The following is a 24,705-nucleotide window of genomic DNA, read 5'->3' on the forward strand; positions in this document are numbered from 1 at the left end:
TGGCTGAGTAATACTCCATAGTATACATGTACCACATTTTATTAATTTACTCATGTATTGATGGGGCACTTGGGTTGTTTCTACATCTGTGTGATTGTGAATTGTGCTGCTATAGTCAAGTGAAAGTATCTTTTTAATAAAATGTCTTTTTTTTCCTTTGAGTAAATATGCAGTAGGGGGATTGCAGGATCAAATGGTAGGTCTACTTTTAGTTCTTTGAGATATCTTTGTACTACTTTCTGTAGAGGTTGAACTAGCTTGCAGCCCCACCAACAGTGTACAAGTGTTCCTTTCTCTCCATTTCCATGCCAGCATCTGTTGTTTTGGGACTTTTTGATAAAAGCCATTCTCACTGGAATTAGGTGATATCACATTGTGGTTTTTATTTGCGTTTCCTTGATGATTAGAGACGTTGAGAATTTTTTCATATGTTTATTGGCCATTATTCTGTCTTCTTTTGAAAAGGTTTTGTTCATGTCTTTTGCCCATTTTTAACATAGTTGTTTGATGTTTCCTTGCTGATTTGCTTGAGTTCTTTGTATTAATACATTCTGGTTGTTAGCCCTTTATTGGATGTTATAGCATGTGAATATTTTCTCTCATTCAGTAGACTGTCTATTTGCTTGATTGATTGTTTCCGTGGCTGTGCAGCAGCTTTTTAATGTAATCAGGTCCCGTTTATTTATTTTTATTGTTGCTGTGATTGTCATCGGGGTCTTCATAAATTCTTTGCCTAGGCTGATATCTAGAAGAGTTTTTCCAACATTTTCTTCTAGAATTCTTATAGTTTCATGCCTTAGGTTTAAGTATGTTATCCATTGTGAATTAATTTTTGTGAGTGATGAGAGGTGTGGATCCTGTTTCCATCTTCTACATGTAGTTATCCAATTTTCCCAGCACTGGTTATTGAACAGGAATTCTTTTCCCCAGTGTATGTTTTTATCTGCTTTGTCAAAGATCAGATGGCAATGTAAGGATGGTTTTATATATCGGTTCTCTGTTCTTATCCATTGATCTATGTCTCTCTTTTTGTGCCAGTACCATGCTGTTTTGGTTGCTATAGCCTTGTAGTATAGCTTGAAGTCTGGCAAAGTGATGCCTCCTGATTTGTTCTTTTTGCTTAATGTTACTTTGGCTATTTGGGATCTTTTCTGGTTCTATATGAAGTGTAGAATTATTTTTTCTAGATCTGTAAAAATTGACTTTGGTATTTTAATGGGGATTGCATTGAATCTGAAAATCACTTTGGGTAGTATAGACATTTTAACATTGTTGATTCTGCTGATCCATGAGCATGATATGTTTTTCCATTTGTTTACATCCTCTGTGATTTCCTTCCTTGGTGTTTTGTAGTTCTACCTGTAGAAGTCTTTCCCCTACTTGATTGAATATATTCCTAGGTATTTTATTTTCTTTGTTGCTACTGTGAAAGGTATTGAGTCTTTGATTTTATTCTCAGCTTGACTTTTTTCTAAAATTTCAGAATATTATGGGGGCACAAATGTTGTGATTACGTGTTTTGCTTTTGTGCAGTTTGAATCAAAGTTATAAGTGTGCCTATGACCAAGGTAGCATGCATTGTACCCATTAGGTGTAAATTTACCAAACTCTTCCTCTTCCTGTCACCTACCTGGTTTCTGTTGAGTTTTACTACCATATGTGCACATGGGTGTTGATCGATTAGTTACAATTTAATAATGCTTATGTGTGGTGTTTGTTATCCATTCTTGTGATACTTCAATTAGAAGAATGGTCTCTAGTCCCATTCAGGTTGTTGCAAAAGGTATTAGTTTACCATTTTTATGGCTGTATAGTACTCCATAGTATACACATACCACATTTTATTAATCCATTCATGTATTGATGGGCACTTGGGTTGATTCCACATCTTTGTGATTGGGTATTGTGTTGCTATAAACATTAGAGTGCCAGTGTCTTTTATATTCTTATTTTGAATTTTTTTGTTTTCTTGTATTGTTTATCTGTGTTCTCTTGAATCTCATTGAGCTTCTTTAATATCATTATTTTGAATCCTTTTTCAGGCATTTCATACGTTTATTTTTCATTGGAAACTTTCTGGAGAATTATTGTGTTTCTTTGTTGGTTATCACTATGCCCTTGTTTTTTCATGTTTCTTATGTTCTTATGTTCATATCTGTGTTTCTGGTGAAACTGTTGCCTCTTTAAATTTTTTGGATTGACTTTTATGGGGAAAGAATTTTTCCTGTAGATGTATCTATGCTGTAGGGCAGGTTAGCTTTAATTCTGGGTGTGTGCAATAGTGTAGTTTCTATATGATTTCTTTGGCTGGAAACAACATGAGTGGTGTCTGATTTTCTGAATAGCTTAGGCTACAGTTGCTAGTGGAGGCTGTGGTGGGGTGTCTCTGGGGCCACCGCAGATGTCAGATGGACCAGTGCTCAGGTCTCATTAGTGGCAGTTGAGGGCTGAATGTGCCTGTCCTTGGGCCCCCAGATGACACATGTGAGCACCTGTGTTAGTGGGTCCAGATGGGCTGATACTTGGGCCTTCAAGCAATTTGGTTGGGTGCTGGTAGTGTCAATGGTGGGCCGAGTGAGCGGATGAATTCTTGAGCCTCAAACAGCCTGCACAGTATGGGTGATGGCAGTAGTGTTGATGGGACAATCCTTGGGCTCCCAGGTGGCATGCTTGGGTACTTGAAGAGTGTTGTCAGGTGGTGGAGGCCTGTCCTCAAGCCCCTCCAATGGTTTGCATGGGAATAGGTTGTTATGGGCAGGGCAGGGAAATCTTTGTATTTTTACAATTTTATATGTTTATGATTTATATTTACAAATTCTCTGCTATCTTTATTTTCCTTCTTTCACAGTACATTTTCAATATGTGACTATTTACTGCTTTTCAAAAGTTATATAGATTAATGCATTCAAGTGCTTATTGACATTTCTTATATTGCATAACTTCAAATTCACTTTAAGTATTTTGCTTATTACATGTAGAGTATTGATAAGAAACTTAGATAAGGATGTGAACTCTGAACTGATTGTCTATAATAGATTCAATCCTGCTCTTCCTCTACATGCTGTGATTTTCGTCCAGTTACTTAACTGTTCTCTACCGTAGTTTCCTATTTCATACAAACTTGATGGGTTTCCAACTGGATGATAGTTGTGAGAATTAAAGGAAATAATTTAAAGAGGATGGTTCACACATAGTAGATACTCAATGAATGTTAGCTAATAATATTACTAATGGAAGATAAATTTTCAAGTATATGCATTTATTTGAGAATAAAAAACCATTTTTGAAACCCTAGAGTTTTCTCACAGTTCTTCAAAGGAAGCAGAATTTACAGGTGTACAATTTTGCAAAGAAGACAAGAAAGGTTATATGTGACAAGATGCCAAGTGTAAATGGAAAATAACTATATATTATCACATAAAACTAGTCTGAAAGTAAAACAAAAAAAGCACCTTAAACTGAAGAAAATATAGAAAGTAGTTTCAGAGGTTCTATTTATTGCTTTATAATAAATTAGCGTATTTTAAACTGGGAATTAAAGAAGTAATTTGATTAGTATCTTTTTAACTATTTATACATTTTATTTTTCTCTAGTATTTATATTTTGTTATTGTTGTTGTAGTTAGAGATGAGGGTCTCACGCAATATGTTGCCCAAACAGAACTCAAGTGATCCTCCTGCCTTGTACTCTCAAGTAGCTGGGACTGCAGGTGCATGTCATTGTGCCTGGCTGTATTTATCTTATACTTTAATAATATATTATCTTCCTTTTATAATTGCATTTACTATCACATATTTTAAATAGTTTTATTATCAACTAATGTGTCCTCCTATCGTGAAGCTGAAATTATATACCACAAAAAGATCTTTCACATTCTTAATTGGGCAAAATTCTTTCCTAGCATTATCATATTAGATAAAGTTACTGTTCAAGAATTTTCATCTAAGTCACATACAATCACATATGCCAATACAACATGAAAGGATATCTTCATGGAAACTAAGAGACTAAGAATATTGTAGTTTGTGTTCTTTTAGTTATTTTTGCAGAAATAGATCAAAATTTCTACCTTGGGAAAAATTGCAGTTGTGTCTGTAACCTTCCTTACACATTGCATGTTCATTTTTAAAAACTGTGGAAAATAAAGAGACAGAAAAAAGACATAAAAATTCTATTCCCTAGGGTAATCGTTATCACTTTAGTGATAATTATTGAGAAGAAAATTAGTATATTTTCTTCCCTTTGATTGTTTTCTTGTTGTTGATCATATAGTATGTAGTGGTGGTTAAGAATTCTATCCCTGAACAGAGAGTCCAAGCCCCTCCACTTCTAAGTCGTGTGACTTCAGTTAACGACTTAACTTCTTCCAACCTTGGTTTTGTCATTTATAAAATGGGAACAATCAGAGTATTTTTATTATACTATTATTCAGAGAATAAAATAAATTAAATAGAACATATTAAGTACTTATAAAGACACATATAATGGTTTATGCTGGAAAGACAGTTCTGTATAATCTAATTTTACACTTAACATAGTATATGCAATTTTCCATCTAAAAGTGAGTATTTTTCAAAGCATGGTTTTTAATGGTTATATAAAATACCATTGTGAATTTGTTTAAGCATTTCTGTATTTTAGAGATTCAGTAGATTTCCATTCTTTCTTTCTTTCTTTTTTTTTTTTTCCAAGAGACAATGTATGTAGCCATTATTCATTGATTTTTCATAGGGCAAATTTCAGAAGTAGGAATTATTGGGTTAAAAAGAATATGGATATTTTTAAGTTTCTTTTGTGTTATATATTGCAAAATTACCCTTTATCTTTCCTTTAGTGATTTCTGAAGTGCTCATTTCTATGTACCCTTGTTGACAGTGATGTATTTTAAAAATTTAAAATGTATCTTTTGAATTTTTGTAACTACTTTTGTGACCACCTGTGTGATATATGAAATATGTCCTCTGAATGTTAACTCAGGCCAAAGACAAATATCAGTCTAATCCCTAGGCTCATGATGTATGGCTATATTAACTACACGTGTGCAGTTTTCACTATGCAGCCATCAGAGTATGTGAAAGTAGTCAGCTGGTATTTATAAAATGAAGGTTATGAATCTGAGTTATAGTCCCCAGAGATTTATGAACTATAAAATGGTATTATTATTATGTTCCATCATTGCATTGTGCTCTTTAGCCATCTTGCATTTTATGTGGTAAGGCTCCTTAGTATCCATTTGCTAGAAGGCTACTGTGTGTACTCGTTTTCTATTGTATCGTGGCAAATACTGTAATCTACAGGGTTCCTGTTCATTTTGGAATTCATTTCACAGCTCACTAATTGTATGAATGAGAAGAGAAAATATATGCTTTTATTCTAAAGCATGCCAAGCAGATGGCCAAAGTTCATTACCCCCAGTACTGTCAGTGTGGTCCTCTTCTGTAGGTAGTGAGCCTGGCATCGATCTGCCAAATGTGAGGGTCCATTTAACACAGCATTTGATGGTTGCTGAGCCTCTGTTTTATTATGACTTATAAACATTTTATTTTTTTATCATCAACCTCTAAAGTGATTGATCATTTGAGCAGGTGCAAACACAGTAGAATTCATATTTGTTTTACTTGAGAAGCTAAATGAATTTTTATTCGTATGGAAATTCTGGGCAAAGGAAACAGCACAAAAGATTAAGCTTAGTTTCTTGAAAAGAGACTAATACATGTATTGAGATTCAAAACTGTAGCATCATTTCTGAGATTGAACCTTTTAAAAATTTGAGTTGAAGGAAAGATCAGGTTTTATATCTTTTTAAAGTTAAAAGGTTAAAGCAATTAAAGGGTTTAAGCTTTTGAAGTAAATCTCCTTTAAAATCTCTTTTTTTCTTCCTATACAAGGAAACTGTTTACTTATTTACTTTTACATACAATGTGTGATTAATGTAACCATTCAAAATGTTAGCAGTTGTATTCATTGTGTGTGTGTGTGTGTGTGTGTGTGTGTGCGCGCGCGCGCGCGTGCAGTGAGACTTAGTAAAATACTGAGAGAGTCTGAGACAGTGACAAAAGGGAAATAGAGAATGCCTTAACACATTTCCTGTTTCTACAGATATACTAGGACCCTATGTAATTGGGTTACCACTTCAGGAAAGGGAAGCTGGATCAAATGTTCTAATGGAGCTGATGTAGTAATTTGAAAACAATGTCTTATTTAAGAGAACCAGAACATATTAGAGAAAATGTTTTCTCCCTTACATAAAGAAAAACGGGATATGTAGTTCCCTCACTTCCCTCCACTTCCAAACCACTTACCACAGGTTTCACTCATTGTATTGACTCTGTATATTTCCTTTTCCCTTGCCTTTCAGACTGATGCTGCTCTAATGTATGATGCTGTGCACGTGGTGTCTGTGGCCGTCCAACAGTTTCCCCAGATGACAGTCAGCTCCTTGCAGTGCAATCGGCATAAACCCTGGCGCTTCGGGACCCGCTTTATGAGTCTAATTAAAGAGGTATGTCAGGAGAAACACATCCGCCTTGTTTCTTTTGTCCTCATGCTGAATGAAGTAAGATTATTGAAGTTTTTCTACCAAGTGACCTTTAACTTGTGTCTTTAAACTAAACTTTCCCTCTTGCCCTACACAAGCAAAATTAACATTTTTACTAAATAATATGAAATAAAAGGGGAGGGGAATTCAATTATAAATAAATGGAATATCCATCAAAATTTCTATCATGGTGCTATGACCCATGAAAGCTTGATTTATGAGATTGTAAGCTTTTGCTTTTCTGAATCTTTATATGTGTTACTTTTCATTTATGTAGAGAGATATTTAAATAGTGTTTATATTTAAGGCAACAAACTATGAAATGTATGTTTAACATGAATGTCATTTGCACTGCACTAAAATTACACCTAATTTGTGAGGCTTAAATTGTAATTACTTAGATGAATAGTTCCTAAATATAATATATAGTTATTTTAATTATATTAAAAGTTGATATGACACAGAATATGTAGATTCATCAAAGTACAAAGTTTACTTCATTGTATCATACAACCATTCTCATGGCCATATATCATTTTGTATTATATCTATTATAATTATAGATGAAGCATGCCCATAGTGAGAAAAAAAGGAAAAATTCTTAATGATTATACATGTACACACATATACATGCATATATATTTTCTTTCTATTCTTTCTATCATGAAGGAAAGTTAACTGAGCCTTAATCTTTGCTATAAAATATCACACGCATTATTACCACATAAGGTTTTTATTAATGACTTAAAATAAATCATTAGTTCACACTATAATAAATTATTCATGATAAAAATAAAAGCTTAGATAGGATCATTATTAAGAATTTCTAGGTCCTTGGCAAAGAATATCTATACATTTTCCTCCTCTAATTTTTTACCAAACGTCAGATAGGTAAATTAACCTCAGTTGGTAAACTTTCTGAAGAATATGCAGTTTATTAGTTGCCCGTTATCCTAACATTGACTTCTGGTGTAAAACTGAGCTTTGAAGAGCTGTGAACAGGCTGTGTAGTGTACAGGCCTGGCTAGTGTACAGGCCTGGCTAGTGGAAAAATTGATTTTTTTTTAACTCAGCTCTTGAGTACTGAGACCATGACATGTCGGGCAACCCTAAAAGAAGCGGTTGTATGACATTCCCCATTGTATTCATTGTAGGGTGTAATTGAGAACCTTGTCCACTAAATCACACAGTATCCCCCTAATGAGGACCAACAGGAGAAATTTCTCTCAGGTCTCAGTACCAGGAAAAGCTGTTTCCCCTGAGCAGCTGGTATGTCTCAAATTGTAGACCTTGTATATTGTGTTTCATCATATTTTCTTCTTTGTTTTGGTTGTTAGGAAGTGAGGAATTGAATTTGTGATACAATTATTAGTTTTACAGTTTCACCTGTGTACATTTTTTAAAGTTCCCTCTATCCCAGATTTGTTTTACTATTCTATACTTCTGTTCTTGTGTTTCTTGATCCCCTGGTCTATTTTTGTACTATTATGTATTTTTATTAACCACCTGAAATTTTTTTCTTTAGAAGTTGAGTTAAAAATAATTTTTCTTCTTTATTAGAGATGAGTTAACACATGTTTAACTTTAGAGAAGGGATGCTGCTATATATATATATATATATATATATGTTTTATAATTTTTATATTTCATTTTTAATTTATTAGCCTAAAACTATTTTGAAATCCCTACACATAAGTACCCGAAAAACACATAGGGTCTGAGAAAGGTAGTCATAATGATAATAATTTGTAATCCTTATTGAAATGTTACCCTTTATCTACTGGAATTTACTTATTTTAGGTCTCAGTATGTATTATTTTAACTATTAATATTGTGAGTATACATTCCATCATTTAAAATTTTAATATATAACTATTTTTTCATGCTATTGCCAAATGACAAATAATGGAAAACTTATACTTTCGGCCATATAACCAACAGAATGAGAAAGCTTCTTATATTTAAAAAAAAGTCCTGATATTTGCTCACCTTTAAGAGGTAACAACATCATGTAACTATATTATTATATTCCCACCTCCTTGTATATGGAGAGCTCCTTCTACAGGAAGTACAGCTTAGTAATGTACTTACAATGTACTTACAATGAAGTAATTGTAGTACATTTTTCTCAGTTTAACTGGGGAAGTAAAATAATAAGTTCATTATTCTAGGGCAAATGTATGTAATTGAAGTGGCATAATATAGGTTTCCTGGATTCAGTTTCTTTCATTGCTGTTTCTTTTCATATTATTATGAATTTAGAAGTGGTATTTTATAACAGTAGTTCTATCTATAACTTCCAGTGAGATACTCCTTATCTCATTTATCATAATAAATGACTAAATTTTTCTCACTTTACTGAAAACAGTCCACTATTTAAAACATAATATCATGAGTGCTGTTCAGCTAGTTCCAATTTAATAGTGAATACATGTGGTGTTTGTTTTTCCATTCTCACTATACTTCACTAAAGAGAATGGTCTCTAGTTCCAACCAGATTGTTACAAAAGGAATTAACATTTTTTTGTGGTTGATAGAATTCCATGGTATACATATACCACATTACATTAATTGCTTCATGAAATCATGGGCACTAGGGTTGATTCCACATCTTTGCAATTGTGAATTGTGCTAAAGTAAAACTCGATGGAAATCAAGCAGGTGTTAGAGGGAGGAAGGGATGGGTGAAATCACACCTAACAGGTACCGTGTACTCTATCTGGGTGATGAGCAAACGTATAACTCTGTCTCAAGCAGTACAAAAGCAATCCATGTAACTAAAACATTTGTACTCCTGTAATATTCTAAAATTTAAAAAAATCAAATTTTTCATAGAAAATAGTTATGATTGGACAAATGCATTGTAGAAAATGAAAAATTTATAAGTTTTATACTGAAACTAGCTAAAACTAGGATAATTTATTTAGGAAAATATCCTATTTTAAAAATCTGTAGCAATGTAAATTAATCAAAAGTAATTAAAATCATTTTCCTGTTTTTTGTGAAAAAATATTTTATCTTTTCTTCCTTCACTTCATTATCTTTTTTTTTTTTTTCTGTTTCTATAGGCACACTGGGAAGGACTCACAGGCAGAATAACTTTCAACAAAACCAATGGCTTACGAACAGATTTTGATTTGGATGTGATTAGTCTCAAGGAAGAAGGTCTGGAAAAGGTACTTGAAGCATTCAGCTTATTTGCTTTAATTATTAAATGAAACATATCCTAAAGAAGGGAGGAAAATTCTCTGTTGTATGTGTTGTAATTGCATTTCATTGACATTTGACTTTACTGAGTGACTCTAAACAATAAATACTTAATTCATTGTATTGAATATAATATTTGACAATTATGATTCAAGGACATAAAATGTCTTAAAACAATTTAAATATTTGATTTTCTCATGAGGTTTTTCTGATACTTTGAAATGCACATAAATTTAATTATTCTTAAGATTTAATGTAGCAATTAGAAAATATTTGGTTTAACATGAGTCTTTGTATATGCAGCTTATAACCACTTGTGCTTGCATAAACTTTCCAATTTGGAGAAGGCCATAAAAAAGTATTAAATATAGAATTATGTTTCCATTGTTGAGTCATATTCAGGTGAACTATTTGAATTAATCTATGCAGAATAAATTAGATATGCCCATAAATGCAACACACCACACTGGATCTATCTTACTTGATTCTATTTTGGGGGATTGTAATAAAGCACAAGTAAGGCTTATACAATTTGGATATGTGCTTACTTTAAGAATATTTTAGTGTAAGTTTGCTTATATTTATAATGTTTACACTTAGATATTTTTCTGATAGAGTCATTGAAAATTACAGCTTAAAGAGATATTTTTATAAGAACTTGAGAAAATTCTATTTGACTGAGATAATATTACATTAAAGATAGTAAGGTATTTTATATTTCATCTAGCAATTAAACGTGAAGCACTATTCATAGATGGAATCTGAAGAGGGAAGTTGAGTCCTAAGGATACTTTTAGCCTGAGAGATAACAGCAAATTTGAATGCTGATTCCGATTATCCAGGCGAGAGTAAAAACACATTTGTTATAATGTCACCCAGTTTAAGTACATCATGACCAACTGATGACTCAAATTGATAGGGTTGTTACCTCCTCCCACTGAGAGTTTCAGACCATACCCTTTGTCAAAACCACAAGTCAGGAATATTTTATGATAAACTAAAACCTAAATATTCATGAAGCAGTTTCTTCCTAACTACCTTGCTCCCAAGATTAGAACATGAGTTTGTATCCAAGACTGGAGTCGATAATGGTAGAGTTTACTTAGCTCTTAAGGGTTTTATCTCATTGTTAACTGGAGATGTTATTTCCTTATTTTTTTGAAATAGCCAAGTCATTAGGATGAACTTTGACCATTACTTACATTTTAACACCTTGCATAAATGTAGTGATGCTCTTCATATAACCATAGATCCAGTCCTGTTTTGTATTCAGAATAAAGAAAACATGTCAGAAGTTTTCTCTATGCTCTAATGTGGCTTATAGAAAGACCTGAATTGGCTGGGTACAGTGTCTCATGCCTGTAATCCTAGTACTTTCGGAAGCCAAAGCAGGAGGATCACTTGAGGCCAGGAGTTTGAGATCAGCCTGGGCACCACTCTGAGACCCAACGTCTACAAAGAATAACAATAAAAAAAAGATTTAGCTGGGCATGGTCATGGCCAGGAGTTCAAGGTTGCAATGAACTATGATCACACCATTGCATTCTAGCCTGGGCAACAGAGCAAGATCTTGTCTCAAAAAACAAAACAAACCAAAAAAAAAAAAAAAAAAAAACACCAAACCTAAATATAATGGTTATCAAATATATATCATAACCTACCATACTGCTAAGCAAGGTAAAACAGTATGAATTATGCATGTTGCCCTGAAATTCCATAAGTATTTTGAATTCTCTTCTGAAATCTGAAAATTTGTTTTGCTAAATTAATTACATACTATCCTTAGCCTTAAGAGGCTTTTCATATAGGGTGATCAGTTAATACTTATTTGTGAATAAATGCAATCCAAAGCTGTCTGTTTCAAGCCTTCAAAAGAGCAATGAAAATATTTCTGATAAAAGATATAATTATGTCTGAGTAGTACTCCATGGTATACATATACCACATTTCATTAATCCGCTCATGTATTGATGGGCAATTAACCTGGATGGAACTGGACACCATTCTTCTAAGTGAAATATCACAAGAATGGAAAAACAAACACCACGTGTACTCACTATTAAATTGGAACTAATCAAATAACACTCATGTGCACATATGGAAATAAAACTCATTGGAAATCAAGCAGGTGGGAGGAGGGAAAATGGGATGGGTAAATTCACACCTAATGGGCACAATGCACACTGTCTGGGTGATGGACACACTTATAATTTTGACTGAAACTGTAAAAAAGCAATGTGTGTAACCAAAATGTTTGTACCTTAATACTATGAAATAAAATAGATTTTTAAAAAAGAAAGGCAAAAAACAAAGATATAATTAGTAAAGAGTCACAGTAGATGCAGTAGATGGATTTCTTAGAATTAGCCTTTGAAAAATGGGGAATTATTTATTGACAGAGATTGAATCATTTGAGAAAGAGGTAACAATATGGGGAAAGACATAGATAGGGTTTAATTTGATTAGTACACACACACACATACACACAGAGTAGAAGTGGGAGATGATAGAGTTGAAGTGCTACATTTGAGTCATAAAATGAATGCCTTGTCAAGATATTTGCAATATATTATTAAGCTACATAAGTTCAAAGACAGAATAGCCTGGAGGTTGCTTGGGAAAATATTATAGTTTGGAATAATTTTAACAGGGAGCCATGAATTTGAAACTATGCTAAGTGAAAGTGGAGATGAATAAACAGTGACAGGAGGCATTAACTGAACCTTCAGCAATGTTGTTAGTTCAAGGACTAGCAGAGCATTGGGATTATGTTTTTAAGTAGAAATGGAGGAGCCTGGTAATGAAAGGGAGAGATACCAATGATAAAGATACAAACCAAAGACTGGAAAAGAAATGAACAAGTTGGAGAATTAATATTAGAAAGAAATTAGTACAAAACTTCCTTTGACAAGACAGAAAAGGTACTGAGAGTGGGTGAAGGTAAGTTACAGAGAAAGGGAACAAAAAGAGTTCACATCAAATGTTTTCAATGTCCTTAAAGATTAGTACATGAAGTCACCAGCCTAAAGATAGAAATAAATTTAGTCAGATCTTAAGAATAATTGGAAATGCCATTTTGGCAGATTTGATTTTGACTTAATAGTGTTAAAATGCTGCTAAGTAGCAAAAGGTCCTCGTATTTTAATTCAGTAGAATGGTTAAGAGCTCAAGGTCTAGATTCAGATAGAGAATTGGGCTCAAATTCTCACTTTGCCATTTACTATTTATGGACAAGTTTCTTAATCCCTCTAGAACACAATGTCCTCAACTGAGTCATGGGGGCAACAGCAGTATCTGTTTCATTAAGACTAGTTTTGATAACTTTACTTTTTTTCCCTGAAAAGTATAGTTGCCAGCCCATAGATGAAAATGACAAAGTCCCTACCTTGATATCCTTCACAGTTTAGAAAGGCCAATAGACAGTGATCCAGGAGGCTTGAATTCCGATTCCACTTCCATCACAATTAAGTGATGAACTTCATCCTTCCACCCCAATTCTCTGTGCCAAAGTCTTCATCTCTAAAAATATGGAGTGCAAAGGGCTTCCTTCTTGTGCAGTCTGAAGTAATAATAAGGTGGCCTCTAAAAGAACCTGGAAATAACATCTTGATAGGGACAGAGGATAGAAATTTTAATTGTTAACATTTAACAATTCTGTTTCACATGAATAGATGGGAAAAATGAACAAAGAAAACATATAAAACACTAACTTTATCCTTCTCATGCCTATTGTTTTTTTCTCATTCTGTCTTGGTGATCTTTGACCAGCACACTGCATTAATTTCTTAAATCCTCTACCAAATGTGGAATGAACATCTATTTTATGTCCTCATGAAAGTTATACTCTAGTGGAGGAAATCTGCCAATAATACATACGTTCATAAAATTAGAATATAAGATTGGGCAGTAGTAAGTGATAAAAATAAAAGTTTCTTATTTTTATGTCATTAAATGATAGATTTTAAAACATTTTCTGAAACATGAACCTTAAGAATTAAAACAGCTAATAAGAAGAAAGTCCACACTCCTGATGTTTACAACTGTGGAGCAGGTAAACTAGGAAGAAACAAGTATGAGTCTGATGAACAGAGAAAAGGGGCCATGTTCAGGGGTCCTAGCTCGGAGTTGTGATGCTGCTATGGTCATCATTTCCACAGAGATAGTTCTCACAGAGCAAAACAAATCCTTTCCACTCTATCCTGACAGAGCCCTTGTTTGGAATCCAGCCCCATTAGCGGTAGTCTAAAAAGGATCAGCAATACTGCATACACAGCCAGCCACATCTGTTCAAACAAGCTCTCTGGGGCCACTGTAGTGCCTTCCTGGGGCAGAGGAGCGGAATAAGGGTAAAAGACAGTAGGTGTCAATTTTCATGTTTAAGAGCCTGGTATTGAGTGCTCAAGAGCAGGAAAAAGAAAATCAGAATAAGTAGTTTTACTAGCTTGAATTCTTTTGGTCAGTTTAAAGATGATATTCTTTTTTTTTTTTTTTTTTTTTTTTTGAGACAGAGTTTCGCTTTGTTCCCCGGGCTAGAGTGAGTGCCATGCCGTCAGCCTAGCTCACAGCAACCTCAAACTCCTGGGCTCAAGCGATCCTACGGTCTCAGCCTCCCGAGTAGCTGGGACTACAGGCATGCGCCACCATGTCCGGCTAATTTTTTCCATATATTTTCAGTTGGCTAGCTAATTTCTTTATATTTTTAGTAGAGACGGGGTCTCACTCTTGCTCAGGCTGGTCTCGAACTCCTGACCTCGAGCAATACACCCACCTCGGCCTCCCAAAGGACTAGGATTACAGGCGTGAGCCACCGCGCCCGGCCCAGACCTGTTTTTAAAAGAAAATTGATCCACGTCATTCCTCTGTTTAAACCTTTCCATAGATTCCCTTTGTATTTTAAGTAAAATCCAAACATGACTTGCAAAGCGCTGGCCCCCTCTCATCACTCTCTCAGGTATTTTCTATGCTCCCACCTACACAGGTTTGCTCTCATTTCCTCACAGAAACAAAGTTTTCTATTACTTTGACAAATAGTAATAGAAACAGTTTTCCCAGCATGGAATATCCATTCCTAATTCTGTTGCCTGGTGAACTTTTACTCATCCTGGGGAATCTCTTCTTAAATATTACTTTCTTAGAAAGGTCTCTCCTAAGACTTTAATTAAATATGTTTCTCATAGTGCTCTGTGCTTTTTTTTTATTCCTGGCCCTTATCAAAATGCATAATTATATATTTATGTGAACTTTTTCAAAAGGATTATTTTTCTAGCCAGAATACAAGCCCTATTAGGTAGAAAAAATATGCCCCCTTTCTTATTACTACATATTAAGACCTTGCAAAGTGTTTGGCACAAAGTATATCTTCAAGAAATATATATTTGTTACAGTCCAACCAGGTTCATTGCCTTCTGCTCAAGAGGAAGCCAGTATACTGAGACAAGGGTTTACAGCAGAGAAAGAATTTAATATTGCAGGAAACTTGTAAGGAGATGGAAGGAAGTTCACAAATCCATTTCCCTGAAAATTTGAGAGAAAGGCTTTTTTAAAGATAGTTTGGTGGGCAAAAGGCTAGGCAAGTGGGCCTGCTGATTGGCTGGGTTTGGGGCAGAACCATAGGTAGGTGTGTATAAATTATCTTCTTCGCTAAGTTGGTCCTTGGATGGAGTTCACAATACCTGGTTGAGTCAGTTCCTTGGTATGGGTCCCTCACTGGTCTGGGTGGGTCAGCTGTTCCACTAGAATGCAGGGCCTGGAAGACATTTCAAAAACTAGCCTTAGTTTTCACAAGGGTGATGTTATTTATGGGAGCAATGAAGAAAGCTAAGAATCTTTATGATCATCAGCTATATGACTCCTGAGTAGTAAGCAATTATAGGAAAGCAAGCTAGGCAACAATGGCTGATTATATATATATATATATCTCCTCTATCATAGTTCCCACCTTGTGACTCTTTATTAATTTATAAAGCATAGTTTCATGTTGACTATTGAAATGAATGAAGGATCATGATCAGAATCATAAGAATGCTTACTCAAGTGTCTGATGCAGGGTTATTTTCTGGTAGCATAGTTTACTAGCTTTTCCAGCTTTGCTCCATACCTCCAAAGTGGAAACAGAGAAAGTCAATAGTCAAGGAGTCAGAGGGCTGGCGTTGGGGGTCAGAGTTTCAAGCGGGTAAAGGATTTTAGAGTGCAGGAGAAGGTAACACTGAAGTCTGAACTTACAAAAATGCATGTTGCACCAATCTCAGATCTGGCCCCTTTCATGGCACAATTTAAAACCCTCCAATATTACATCGAAGAGTAAAAATCATTATTCTAGTTATAAATTTTCTTCCTTTTTCTTAAAATAAGGTTATAGTATAAAAATAAACAAAGCCCACCCAAACGAGGACAAACAGAAGTTATTATTCGGAGCTTACTATAGGAGCCAACCACCAACACTTGCATTAAGCAGAAATTCAAAGGCAGGCAGGGTGTGGAAAAGCTTTGTACTGGAAAAAAGGAAGTCCTCAGGTGTGCTCTGATTGGAGATTGTTGGTATGAGGAAACTGGAAGTGGGCTAATTAGAAGCAGACACCTTGGGTGATGCGTTTGGGGGGCATATTTGACTTTCTCTGGTCGATCCTGAGTTGGAAGGGTGGTTAAAAATAGGGACACTGGCAGTTATAGAATGAATCCTGATTGTTTGGGTCAGATTGCTACAGAGGTTGTGGTTTGGCTTCCTGAAATGCTTGTTCCAGAAATTCTGAGTCAAAATTCCTTTGTCATACATGGTCTGCCCACTGTCCAATTGCATACTCTGTCAATGGAATTACTGAAGTCATGTAGAGAGAGAAGAAAAATTGCAAAAATAATTGAGTTAAGAAAACTTGACTTATAAGGAAATATCAAAATATATTTATAACTGACAAAAAAATGAGAGGTTCTTTTTTTGTTTTGTTTTGGTTTGGCTTTTTGGTGGTGGTTTACTTTTGTTTTTTAGAATACGTAACCAGGATGTAATTTATCATTGGAAATGGTTTAACCTTACTTGGTTCTCTGAAGTTTAGCTATGTGCTTAGGAAATACCAGCTTCAGATGGATAAAAGCACATGACTAATGGCATAAGATGTTACAGAAATATTCAGAAGGTTCTTAGCATATAACTTCAAAAGGACTCAGTTTTCAGCAAAAAAGAGTTGGAAGGGTTTCACACAAAATAGGTTTGGAGTGAGTTGATAACACTACATGATAATCATGCATTTCCATTGCAAGATGAGCTACCTAGAGGCCATTTTTTTTTTTTTTTGGAAAATAGCCACCTAAATCTAGAAGAGAATTTCTTGTAAGAAGCTATAATGCAATAATAAAAATCCCTTAATCTTAACACATGATTGAATTGTCTGTGTGACCACAATGTACTTCATGTGTTTTTCAAGGGTAAAAAAAATCAGTCTCTGACTATTACACCTTCTTGGTTACTCAAATAAATGTTTATTATACTACAGAATATTTGCTTCTAAGTAGAGGTGTAAACTAAAATTATTCTTTTGAATCTCTCCCATCCTTTCTCTAGCATCAAAGTTTGCTATTTGTTCTGGTTATTTGGCAGGTACTCTCTTCAGTGTGATATTTATATTAAAATAGACATTGAAGAATAGAATTTCCTATCCCCTCAATGGAAAGGATCTAATAAATCCTTATTAAAAGTGGCTTTATGTATTAATGTATTAACTTTGAAAAAATATTAAGGATAAAACCAATAAATTTCACTGGCCAGAGATAGTGTTGAGGGGCCTGAAAGTGTTTAGGACTGTGAAAAATCACACAAAGTGTTTGCCTCAGCATGTTTTTTTAATAAAATCAGTTTCTAACTTGTGTATCCTTAGGGAAATTCTTGAAAAAGAAAAATACAAAAAGATGTCTTATGAAATGTGTTTGTCAATTTTTATAAAGTTAATAATTTATAAATTATTTATATATGATGTAATATATTTATATATTTATAAGTAATATAAATATTAAAAATATAAATGATATAAATAATATAAAGCAATATAGTCCATATTTAAAACCTTTACAAAGTTTAAATTTGTCACTCAAGTGAACCTTCATTTCAACTTTTAACACTTTAGCTTTTTGAATATTCAGTGCTTGCATTTGTACCACCAGTACAGAAACTAATATTAGTGATCCATAGGTTTCTTGCTGACAACTCAAATAATTTGATAATATATGAAGAGGGGGAGAATTGGTAGTGAAATTCTGTCTGCCAGAGTTTACAGTCACCAAAATCAGAACATGTTTCAAAGTGCTTTTTGAAGAATTTTTGCAGAGTATCTATCTTTAAGAAAAAGTGGTAATTCTATAGAAATCTTTACTATTGACCTTTCTCTTGCTTGTAAAATCCTGTTCTTATTAACTCCCTATGAGAAAGGTGTCTGAATGTAATTTACAATCTTCAAAATTTATCTAAATCTGAAAATCTGCCATAGATAGGTGAGAGCTATTTTGTTGATAGATTTCTAGATACCTGAGGCACAGCAGTTTTTATCTTACTCTTGCTGATGGCATTTGATATATATATCCCGTCCCCATGACAGCAACTACCCTTGACTTTCCCAGAAACTGAGATTTCTTTTGCATCCTTGCAGGAAAGCCATGCTAATGGTGGTGTTAACTGGTAACTTTTAAGTTAGCAAGAATGTGTTATTTGCTTCTCAAAAAGCAAAAATACCTGGCAAGATCCAAGCCTATTGTCTGTCTTTGGAAATGTTAACTATTTAATTTGTGTAACTCTTATATAGATTTCATTATAAAGCCCTGTCTCAGAACTATACTGACATTTTTATGTGTCATTGTGTTTATAGTTATTATTTTCCTTGATAAATTTAAACTTTCAGGATGGTAAAATATTTAAGGAAACTATGTATGGATGATGTTTAGGTTTAGAAATCAATAAGATTGCCTTATTTAAGGACATGCCGTTTCCTGTTTTAGGCCCCCAAATTTCTTAGTTTGGTTCATCAGATAATAATACATATTGGCTTTTTTTCTTTAACTACCAAATTTGAATTAAAATATGTATACAAAACAATTATAACAGGTTAATTTGTTTTCAAATCAAATTAAATCTCAACTATATTTTTAGCTGCAGGAAAACGGCCATTAACTGAATGTTATCACATTGTTACATTTGAGAACATTTAATTCATTGATTCAAGTTTTATTAAAAGAATCAAAAGGACCACCTGTCTCTTAACTCTTTAATTATGTTTAGTGTTAAATTTGCCCTAGACAAAAATAAAAGTCCTAACTGTGCAAAATCAGTATTTGCTCATTCCTTTCCAATGTGATGATTATATATTTACTGATTTGTTGTGCTCATAGTAGCACTATGGTTCTCAAATGGTGAAATCCCAGACCCTGTAGAAGTGGCAGACAGTTTCAGGAACCGATCTCTGAGGTGTTCTTTGTATTGTCCTTGTAGACCAATTAACTTATGTACGAAGGTCATGCAGTTTTTAGACAATTGCTCTGGACTTAGTTCTCACTAACAGACAGCACGTAGGTGTTGCTATAAAATATTTCTTGTTTGCTTTTAAGAGATCAGGTGCCAATGCTTAAGTTCTCTCTCTTTTTAACACATAGTCCAATGGAAGTAAACAATTATTAAATTTTGATCTCAAGGGTTATTAGACAGTAATGCAAGTAACTTTCTCTACTTTTTATTTAAATATTCAACATTTACAGGGGTACAGTAAGTGAGGAAAACACAAGTCTCTAATTTCTCATTAACAGTAACAAGAAAACTACTCTGTTGAGAAGAATCTCTGCAGTCCCTATTCATACACCATATTGGCTTCAGAAACCTGGGTTTGCAAATTATCCCATAAGAATGAGTATGTGAATTAATAGAGAAATAAATAGTCCACTAGCGTATATTCAGTCTATTGAAGGAAATCATCTCCCAAATATAAATCAGCACTTAATGTAAATTATTCCTTGTGCTTTCCCAGTTCCCTCAAACAGTATTATCAGGCATGCCATTTCTTCTAAGAGGAATATAGTCAATATACTTCAAGGAAAACTATACTTTATGGGTCATTTGGTTGGGGGCAACTCATTACTGGAAAGAGTTTTTTTTAAAGCAAAGTTCTACTATGATGGAGACTTCACATTGTGCTAAGACTGTTTGAAACATAATGCACAGTGTGGCTTCTCATTATCATCATACAGGCCTTTTTTGGAGAAGTACCACTCATGATCTTTATTTCAGACCAATATATTATATTTTCTTGATATTAAGTCAAAACAATGTATAACCAAATAACTTTTTTTCCTTTTCTTTCTTACACTGTTTTATAATGGAAGACTGTATTGCTTTTTTCCCCATCCACCAATATCCTGTGGATATTTTGTTAATAAATGTCAATAAAACAGTGTAAAGAGAATTTTGATAGATTCCATTGCAGTGTGATAACTATTTTTTAGTGAATTTAAATTATTTCTTAACTTTAAATAAGCTTGACTTCATTTAGAACTAATATTTTTAAACCTAGCTGGGAATGTTTACTTTGTTCATACTTGAAAAGGTTTCTGGCATATTTGTCAAACAGATTATTACTGCAAGTTCCACAGAAAATAAGAAACATGTCCCACTGAGTGTACTTACACAAAACTGAGCTAACATACACCTTTAGAAGAAATGATAAGATGCTAATTACAGAGATAAACAATTATCTCAAGGGAGGAAGCAGAAATATTCTTTGGACATAAAGTAGTAACATCAGTTGTAAAACAAAGGAAGTTTATACTGAGAAAACTGTCAACAAAAATAAGCAAATAAATAAAACAAAGAAATGAATAAGTAAATAATTTTAAAATTATTGTAAAACCAGTGTTTTATTTCTATCCAGAAAAAAATATAACAAAGAAACGAAAGAGAAAATATAGTTACCAAATAAAATTATATGAAGAATTTAAACATTCCTGAGAAATAAAATAAAGTATAAAATACTTATAAAATATAAAAACCATATAAAATATAGCCAGAAAAAGTTCAAAATGCACAGTAATGTGGCATAGTACTCTCACAGATTAAATGTGATATTGAGATAGAGCTTGATCAAAGCATTCAGAATAACACATGAAGAACAAAACATAAAAAACAAAATATGTGAATGTAAAAGAATAGACACATATGTTCATATTATATAATTCAAAATTGGTGAAATGTTTCCTTCCCTCAAGGCACTTAGAGTCTAAAACAGGAGGGTAAGATAAGTAAAAATAAAATATAATTTTAACTCAAAACAATACATAAGTGGCATTTCTGAGATGAGGAAAATAACATATTTATTTCATCATATGACCAATACATTCAGAGATGTCACATATAAAGCCCCTAGGATTTCCTATATTCAAAGGCTTTAAGATGAGTAAGCAAAGGTCTCTACCCATAAGGGATTCACGTTTTAACTAGAGAGAGATAAGAAAACAATTAACATGCAAGGTGACACTTACTATAGTGAAATCACACCTAAGTGCTTCTATATGGAAGCACAGTGAGAGGCCATCCATTGGTGCACAAGGGAGAAATCGCTTTGCCCATGTTTTGAAGCAAGATACACACATAAGGTAGCAAAAGGAGAAAATGTATTTCACATATACTCTTTATATGAAAAGTATGAAATACAGCTATAGAAGACATTATGACACAAATGAGTCAGGAAAACTATAAGATGCAGCAGCATCTACAATCAGAAAATGAAGAAATGCATTATATTTCTCACAAATTTAATAAAAACGAACCATTCTCTTTCTCCATGTATGTGTGTATATATGTGTACATACACACACTTATACATACATAACATATATATATATGCATATACACATATATGCTGTATATACAGGTACATGCATACAACATGTATCTACATGTACATATATAAACATATGTATATCAACATATAAATATATATTCTGATTGAGTTTTAAAACTTCCAAATAGATAATTCTAAGAAAAAATATTTACCCACAGAGAAATACATGGAGGCTGCTCTCAGTCTTTTTCAGCAACATTAATATTGGAAAAAAAAATAAGACAGTTCTGAAGGAAGAAGACTGTGACTAGTATGTCTTTATTTAGCTAAGATTTCTTTATATAAAAAGGCAACAAAAATATCTTCAAATCTGCAAACAGATAAAAGTATGTCACATAGTTATCTTTTATAGTCTTGTATAAGAACTATGATAAGTGAAAAGCAAATAATAAAGAGGAAACTGTGACTAAATATCCTAGTAAACAACAAATGCAGTTAAGCATACACAGAGATAGTTTTGAATAATCATTTTAAAAATTATATCAAAAGTTATAATTTTTTTCCTTGAGGAGAGATGATCCATGCTATATTAATACAAAGCAAAATAAACAGAGAGGCAGTGTTCACAACCCCATATTCAATGAACTAAAACTATTCATCTGTGTGTGTGGTAGCAGAATGGATCAAAGCATAGAGAATTTTCAGGGAGTAGATATCATTTCAATTTTTATGGTTCAATATTGGTTTTAGAATGTGACAGTAAAAGTTTAAACACAAATTGACAATATCCATTAGTAGACTTAAATGTACCTTATCTCTCAAATTACCACAGGAAAAACTACCAAAACCCCAGGATTAGAAAAGAAATAGTGAAGACCAAATACTATGAAAAGACCAAGGCTAAATATAAAATTCAGTGGGAAAAATGTTAGAACATTAAAAAAAATCTATGAACGGCTTATAGGGAAACCCATAAAATAAGAAATATATTGAAAGTGAAAATGTAGATATGATTTCAACAAATGCAAATAAGCAAATTATGGAAGCACAGTAAGTGTGATTGATCATATATACTGGAAGTTTAGGTGAAAAGAATTAATTGGAATAAAACAGTTATTTTATATCAATAAAACTACCATCTAGAAATAAAGACATCGTAGTCATAAACCTCTATGATATTATCCAATTATGTAATTCAAATTATTAAAAATAAAAGATTAATTGTTAGGCAGTTGTCTTATGGCAGCTACTATAAACTATAAGGAAGAAGATAACAAATAGAACAATAATTTTGAAAAGCTATCTGGCAACATGTAGTAACAATCTTAACAACTCATATTATTTGAAATCAGTAATTCTAAGTCCATCTCAATTTAACTCTGGCTACAAAAAATAAAATAACGAAATAAAAAAAATAATTCTAATTCTAGGAGTCTGTGAAATAATGAAATGCATGGGCAAATATTTATAAATAAATGTGTTTACTAAGGCCTTGTAAAAATGATAGTTAAATCATAATATGTTCATTTTACATAGCCATTAAAATTATGGATTTGACTAATTTTTAATGGCAGGAGAAAATGCTCACAATAGTGTATATTTCATAACTCTCATAATGATTATAGCATACTTACAAACACATTATGTTGAATTCTTTTTCATTTAATCCTCACAATAGCTCTATGAAGTGGGTAATATTTCCCACTTACAGATGAGGAAATTGAGGCACAGAGAGGTAATGTGCCCAAGTCACCTGATGGTAAGTGGTGAACATGTAATAAGATCCAGGGAGTCTAATACCCCTTCCAGAAGCTGTGACATTAATAGGGCTATTATGGAAACTATGCAAGGAATATATATGGAAAGATAAAAGATTGGAAGGAAGTGCATTGAAATATTAACTATGATTGACTCTGTGTATATGCATAGGTTCAAAGTTTAAATTGATTATGTATTTTATAATTTGATGACAACAAACATGCATTCTTTTGTATGACCAGAAGAGCAAATTTAAGAGCCAATGAGAGCATAAAATAAAATAAAAGTGAACAAAGCTTTAATTTTCTGTAGTTTTTATGGCTTTTGAAGAACTTTCATATTTCATATCTAATTTAATCTTAGAATGTCCTTACAATTTATTATCCAAAGTATGACTTTTTTTTATAAGAGAGTATTATGAATATTTACACCATGAAGACAAGGCAAACAAAGATGTAGAGTCACAGTACATAAAACAATTCTGTAAGGTCAACAGTGCTTAGATATATTAATATCATTTAGGAACTGAAAAAAAAGTATTTAAAATACTTGATTAAATCATATAATTAAATCATCATTCCGAAAACAGGAACAAAAGAGATTGTTTTCACTTAGTCCATGGTTTTTGCCATTAAAACAAAACAAAACAAAATACAACAAAAACCTGGTGACAATTTCCTCAATGGAAGAAAGTTTTGAATCATACAGTCTACAATCTAGGAATCCTACAATTTAGGAATATACAAAGTTCTATTTAAATTAAAATTTTAAAGGCAATGAAATTTCTGAAATGATATTATACTAATAAATCTGAGATTTGCAAAAGAGGATAACTAATACTTGTGATTATAGGAAATTACAGATTCATATAGTATGCATTAGTGTCAGAATTCCAAATAGTACTAGAAAAGTAACTATGAATGAAACGAGATAAGAATGTTGAGATGATAAAATGAGTGAATGCTTAGCTAAATTATTTTGTATAAAAGTAGTCATGGAAGGTGGCATTAAATAAAATGGAAAATATTTTGGATTAGTTACTTACTTAAAAAGTTGAAAACTTATTGATCAAGCTTGATGGTATCATTAAGCAGACAACAGTGGGCGAATGATGTTTGCCAATGCTTTAACTGGTAGCATTACACGTCTGTACAACCTAACTCTTTGGCCAATGGTGAAAAAAGAAAGGAAATATAATCCAAGGGAACAAATGTGTGATAAGTATTAATTATAGACCAGGATTAGAAAAGTGGCAATCACTGCAAAATACAATCTGCAGGTGTGTCTTGTTTTTTAATAATTTTGAATTTGAAACACTTTAAGCAGGTCAGCAGGCATTCTAGTCTTGACATTCCCCTGTTCCTCCCCATCCAGGTTCCCAACAGGGCCTCTAG

The 24,705-nt window shown here is 33.0% G+C and overlaps 1 protein-coding gene across 5 annotated transcripts in view; it reads left to right on the forward strand.

The window, feature by feature from the left end:
• Positions 1-24,705, forward strand: part of GRIK2 (glutamate ionotropic receptor kainate type subunit 2) — a 611,565-nt gene that overhangs the window by 368,980 nt on the left and 217,880 nt on the right. For all 5 annotated transcript variants that reach the window (XM_069487353.1, XM_069487357.1, XM_069487354.1 and 2 more), the window contains exons 7-8: positions 6,360-6,503; positions 9,608-9,715. In XM_069487353.1, the coding sequence (XP_069343454.1) occupies positions 6,360-6,503; positions 9,608-9,715 (252 nt within the window). The remainder of the gene's footprint in view (positions 1-6,359; positions 6,504-9,607; positions 9,716-24,705) is intronic.

This window comes from Eulemur rufifrons, chromosome 15 (genome assembly GCF_041146395.1).
Source record: "Eulemur rufifrons isolate Redbay chromosome 15, OSU_ERuf_1, whole genome shotgun sequence".
Lineage (NCBI taxonomy): Eukaryota > Metazoa > Chordata > Mammalia > Primates > Lemuridae > Eulemur > Eulemur rufifrons.